Source organism: Pteropus medius, unplaced genomic scaffold (assembly GCF_902729225.1).
Source record: "Pteropus medius unplaced genomic scaffold, Ma_sr-lr_union100, whole genome shotgun sequence".
NCBI lineage: Eukaryota > Metazoa > Chordata > Mammalia > Chiroptera > Pteropodidae > Pteropus > Pteropus medius.
In genome coordinates, this window is record NW_024356249.1 from 22,232,897 (window position 1) to 22,238,403 (window position 5,507).

The following is a 5,507-nucleotide window of genomic DNA, read 5'->3' on the forward strand; positions in this document are numbered from 1 at the left end:
AGAAGAAGAAGAAGAAGAAGAAGAAGAAGAAGAAGACGACGACGACAACAACAACATGATGATGATTTGGACAACAACAACAACAACATGATGATTTGGACCACCCTAAAAGAAAGTGTTAGGGGAAGGAGAGGGTTCAGGGAAGCTGAGGAGGGGGAAGGCGTCCCTGGCCCCGATGTCTTCTCCGTGCGCTGCCCTAAGATAGGAGGATAGGCCTGAGGTCCTGAGCTAGCCTTTCCAGCCCCCAACTTCAAATTCAGGGAAGTAAAAGTTCAGAAGCAGCCACAAGGAGACAAAAATTCTAATTTTGCCAGTTCGACAGGACGGCGTTTCAATAAACTCTGCTAGTCCTGGAAATCTGTCGGCGGTGGAGCTGGCTCCACAGAGGACCCAACCGTCACCCTTGTCCTTGCGGACGCAGCCGCTCTCGCCGCACCCCCACCCCCGCCTACCACGCCGCCGCCGCCCCGCGGCCCAAGCCGCCGCCGCCGCCCCTGCGTTACTGAGGGAGACGGTGCCGCTGCGACAGTGGAGGACGCGGCTGGAGCTTAAGGAGGCTCTAGCGCGCAGGCGCCGCCGAGCCCTGCCTGGATGCTCAGTCAAGGCACTAAGGCAAAAAAAAAAAGCAGCAATATATAGAAAGAAGAAGCTATAGTCTGTCGGGATATCCAACACCAACAGGTAGGAGGACATACTCTCGGCTCTCGGTTAAGTTTGGGGGTGGAGGGCGCACAGTGTTAATGAAACTGCAGTTCACCGGGAAAGAGCCCTCCCTAAGGTGGTATTTGGTTTTCTTAAACAATTAAACAATAAACTGCATAATGGAAGTACATTCAGGCAATGCGTCGTCAGTAGGGCTTATTCACAGCTCCATTTTTGGAAAGCGTTGCAAGACTGAGGAAATCAGACTGCGAATCACCAGGAACAGAAGCAATCTCTCGCCCCATCTTCCCGTATGTAATGCATGTCTCTCTCCCCTCCTTCTCCTCCACCCCCCATTATAAATCCAGGGGTGGTGGATTTCAGGTTTCATAATGTTGCATGATGAGATCGGTATTTACCCAGGGATGTAGCGGTGGGGAAATTAAAATCATCGAACGCAGTTTTGCCTGGGCTACCATCAGCACATTCTTAGCGGTGAGAAAGATGCTTCGTGGGAATAACAGAGAAAGCTGATTTACCTGGTGTGGCTCCCAGGCACCTAGGAGACAATGTGTATTTTGTTTTAGAATGAAGCTACTTGTTATTTGCAACGAAGATCATCTGTGTAAATATAAAGGCTTAATTGCCCAAGAAATACACGTTCATGTTAAATTCATTTGCGTCCAGGCAGCCAAGGTTACAAATGGAAGAGCATTATTCATGTGGGTGTGTTTCCTTGGTCAGTATTTACATTAACCAGTTTTAATAATCATATGTGCTTAAAAAGAAAAGATTTGCCAAAAATGGGCTGGGATTTGAGGGGGAGACGAAAAGATTAAAAACAAACATCAAATCCTGGGACCAGTTCCTATTAATTTTGAGGTCTAATGTTGAATTTATGCTTTAAGATGAATCAAGAATTACTCTTCTTATAATATGCAGCATGAATAGTGACACGAGTTAAAAGATAACTATTTTGCAAGGGTTCTTTGGATCTGTATTAGCAGAGAAGTTGCCTATAAAATACTGACATACCAATAGACCTCAGGTAAATGTAGATAGTCTCCTCCTTGCCTCCTATTATCAATTTTGTCAATTCCATTGCTACACTAGTCATTAATTCTTGGATTGGCATATTTTATGATTGTGGAAGATTTTATTCCTTCTGTCCTAAAGGTACCCAATAAAATGTATGTTCTCCAAAACAGGGACATTTTTAAATTCATCTAGCTCAGAAAACTAAGCAAGCCAATTCTCTAAAATCTTAAGCAAAAATACTTACTAAAGCAAATAATATTCAAAATTAAAACTTTATTTACTTCCCCATAAATGAACAGCTTTATGTTAACACTGCCTGACATTATTGCTTAGTGAGAACTGATAGCTCTTTTTTTTTCCAGATATTCTGATGGCAAATCAAATGGAAGAAAAGAGGAAATATGACTGCAGATCGGATCAGTTCTCTTTGTGGATTACATTTTCAGTAAAATGTATGGATCTATCTTTTCCTTGTTCTTCTGTCTAGATCATGAGACTTGACTAAGGCTGTATCTTTATCATCCATCCATCTATGGCGAACTATAGCCATGCAGCTGACAACATTTTGCAGAATCTCTCTCCTCTAACAGCCTTTCTGAAACTGACTTCCTTGGGTTTTATAATAGGAGTCAGCGTGGTAGGCAACCTTCTGATCTCCATTTTGCTAGTGAAAGATAAGACCTTACATAGAGCGCCTTACTACTTCTTGTTGGACCTTTGCTGTTCAGATATCCTAAGATCTGCAATTTGTTTTCCATTTGTATTCAACTCTGTCAAAAATGGCTCTACCTGGACTTATGGGACTCTGACTTGCAAAGTGATTGCCTTTCTGGGGGTTTTGTCCTGTTTCCACACTGCTTTCATGCTCTTCTGCATCAGTGTCACCAGATACTTAGCTATCGCCCATCACCGCTTCTATACAAAGAGGCTAACGTTTTGGACCTGTCTGGCTGTAATCTGCATGGTATGGACTCTGTCTGTGGCCATGGCATTTCCCCCAGTTTTAGATGTGGGCACTTACTCATTCATTAGGGAAGAAGATCAATGTACCTTCCAACACCGCTCCTTTAGGGCTAATGATTCCTTAGGATTTATGCTGCTCCTTGCTCTCATCCTCCTAGCCACACAGCTTGTCTACCTCAAGCTGTTATTTTTCGTCTACGATCGAAGGAAAATGAAGCCAGTCCAGTTTGTAGCAGCAGTCAGCCAGAACTGGACTTTTCATGGCCCTGGAGCCAGTGGCCAGGCAGCTGCCAATTGGCTAGCGGGATTTGGAAGGGGTCCCACACCACCCACCTTGCTAGGCATCAGGCAAAATGCAAACACCACAGGCAGAAGAAGGCTATTAGTTTTAGACGAGTTCAAAATGGAAAAAAGAATCAGCAGAATGTTCTATATAATGACTTTTCTCTTCCTAACCTTGTGGGGCCCCTACCTGGTGGCCTGTTATTGGAGAGTTTTTGCAAGAGGGCCTATAGTACCAGGGGGATTTCTAACAGCTGCTGTCTGGATGAGTTTCGCCCAAGCAGGAATCAATCCTTTTGTCTGCATTTTCTCCAATAGGGAGCTGAGGCGCTGTTTCAGCACAACCCTTCTTTACTGCAGAAAATCTAGGTTACCAAGGGAACCTTACTGTGTTATATGAAGGAGCATCTGTAAATCTTTAGTCTTTTGAAACACTGACTTTCTCTGCTAAGCAGTTGTGGCCCGTAGCCATATCTTGAGAAGAAAATCAAGAATGGGATCAGCAGTTATAAGGATTTGGGCAAGATTCTGCAATTTTTGGAATAGTTCACCTATAATCCTATTTTAAATCTCAGAGTGATCCTGCTGACTGATGGTGAAGGTTTGTAATTAAGAAAGGACTGACCCACTGCCCTAAGTTTCTTTATGTGGTCGAAAACTAGATGATGAAATTAGCAGGTGCTAAGTATCAGTGCTAAATGCTGTGTACATCACTGCTTATGAAAAAAAAACATAAAAAAAATTAGTATTGGACATCTTAATAAATTAAGTTGACATAAGGTAAATGTGTTGATAAAAACTAATTTTAGAAGTTTGAAGACTTTAAAACATTTTATACTATTGTTGTTTTGCAAAGACAAAAATATTTGGGGACTTAAAGTACTGTAATCCAGTAAAGATGTGCCATGAATTATTGGATTATCACACTTTTAAAAAGTTTCCTTGTAAGTTCAGGCGAGCATTCCAAAGCAGTATGTTGGTTCCAATTAGAGTTTACTTTTTTATTAATATATTACTATTTCTAAATACCACTTTTCTTACCTACTAGTGAAATTGCTAAGATTGAACTGTACTATGTGGTTTTTGTTGATTTGGTATAATATTTTTCCAATTCATTTTTATTTTGCGAATGCTAGATCTTGGTCTGGGAGGCAACATTAATGGTACCAATCAGTCACAACTGAGCAGTTCTAATAATGCAGAATAAACACATGTTGCCTTAAAGGGTTATCTAGTATCTTTGATCTTATTTAGTATTAAATGGTCAAGGGAAATCAAATGAGTAGCTGGTCATAGTCATGCATCTGGAAGTGCATAGATGATCATTTAATACTCTTTTTTCTTTTTCCTCCCATGGTTTGAAAATTAAGTTGCATGTTATTGGAATAACGAGATTTCTTCTGAGGTGTGCTACCCATTCTAGTGTGTTCTAAGAGGGAGTCAGTTGTCATTTTATATTTTATAAAATTTTTAAGTCCGTTTATATTTTAAGTCAGCTGTCAAGGGGAGACCACAGCCTTAGTATGACATCCTGCACAATTTGTGAAGCACTTATTCTACAGAAGGCACAGTCTTCTTTATACTTCTGCACATTCAGTGCATTGCTCATTTAAATTATTTCAGATTTAACTGGTGAAAGCTTATAATATGATTTCTGATATTTTAGAAATACATTAGAGTCTGTGAATCTCATTCTTTAAGATATAAATGTGTGAATTTCAATATAAAGTTGCATTGCCAAAATTTACCCGCATAGCCTGTTACTTCTCCTGGAATAAATTTTACATTTTTTGGCAATTAACATTTTATTTTATTTGGAAGGCAAGCACAAGCTAGGAAGACTAGCTTTATTTTGACTTTTTTTGTTGTTGTTGTTGCTTACTATATTCTAGAACTGGAAATGCATGAATGATAGGGAGCATAAAGCTGATAAACTGACAAGTCATATTATCTGTAAAAGCATTATTTAGCTTATCATAGTGATCCTTCTGTTTATTCTTACAAGCCAATAATATTTAGAGATATACACCTGCTTGGTTGGTTCAGAATTTTAATATAAATGGCACGTTTTAATTTGGGCTGAGTAGAAATTTGGGGTTCTAAATATTTAACTTATAAGAAAAATGGTTTACAATAACATTAATACAAAACCAGAAAAGTTGTTATCGTTTTTGTTTGTTTTTCATTGTTTTTGTTTGTTTATACTTGAAATATAAGTTTAGGAATCTAATGGAACAGAATTCTTTATTGCTACAGTACACCTGTGAAGAAAATATCAATATAAATATCAATAAGAAAAAATAAATAACTGAAATGTCTCAATGATATAAGCAACTATTCAGTTTTGCTCATACAAGGACAACTCAGGCTGTGATCTTTAGTAAGGACCTCAATTTGACCTTTTTTTTTTTTACTTTCCGCTAAAGTTGACTGGATCTGAGACAAAGTTTAATGTACAACAGTGAGTTGATCTAGCAATAAAATCCCCTTGTTGGTACTAAAATCATTGTCCAATACACAATAAAGGAAATGTTATCAAAAGATATTCTGATAACATATTCAACTCAAGAAAAATTACAGTA

The 5,507-nt window shown here is 39.2% G+C and overlaps 1 protein-coding gene across 3 annotated transcripts; it reads left to right on the forward strand.

Moving 5' to 3' along the window:
• The first annotated feature begins 614 nt into the window (after positions 1-614).
• GPR85 (G protein-coupled receptor 85) lies at positions 615-5,249 on the forward strand. 3 transcript variants are annotated; one of them, XM_039860814.1, is made up of 3 exons: positions 638-681; positions 869-1,381; positions 2,043-4,464. In XM_039860814.1, the coding sequence occupies exon 3, from the start codon at positions 2,213-2,215 to the stop codon at positions 3,323-3,325; it is 1,113 nt and encodes a 370-aa protein (XP_039716748.1). In that variant the 5' UTR covers positions 638-681; positions 869-1,381; positions 2,043-2,212; the 3' UTR covers positions 3,326-4,464. The 3 variants fall into 3 exon arrangements, with proteins under 3 accessions (XP_039716747.1, XP_039716749.1, XP_039716748.1); XM_039860813.1 differs by having other exon boundaries at positions 615-953; positions 2,043-5,249; XM_039860815.1 differs by lacking the exon at positions 869-1,381 and having other exon boundaries at positions 615-681.
• Positions 5,250-5,507: the final 258 nt, after the last annotated feature.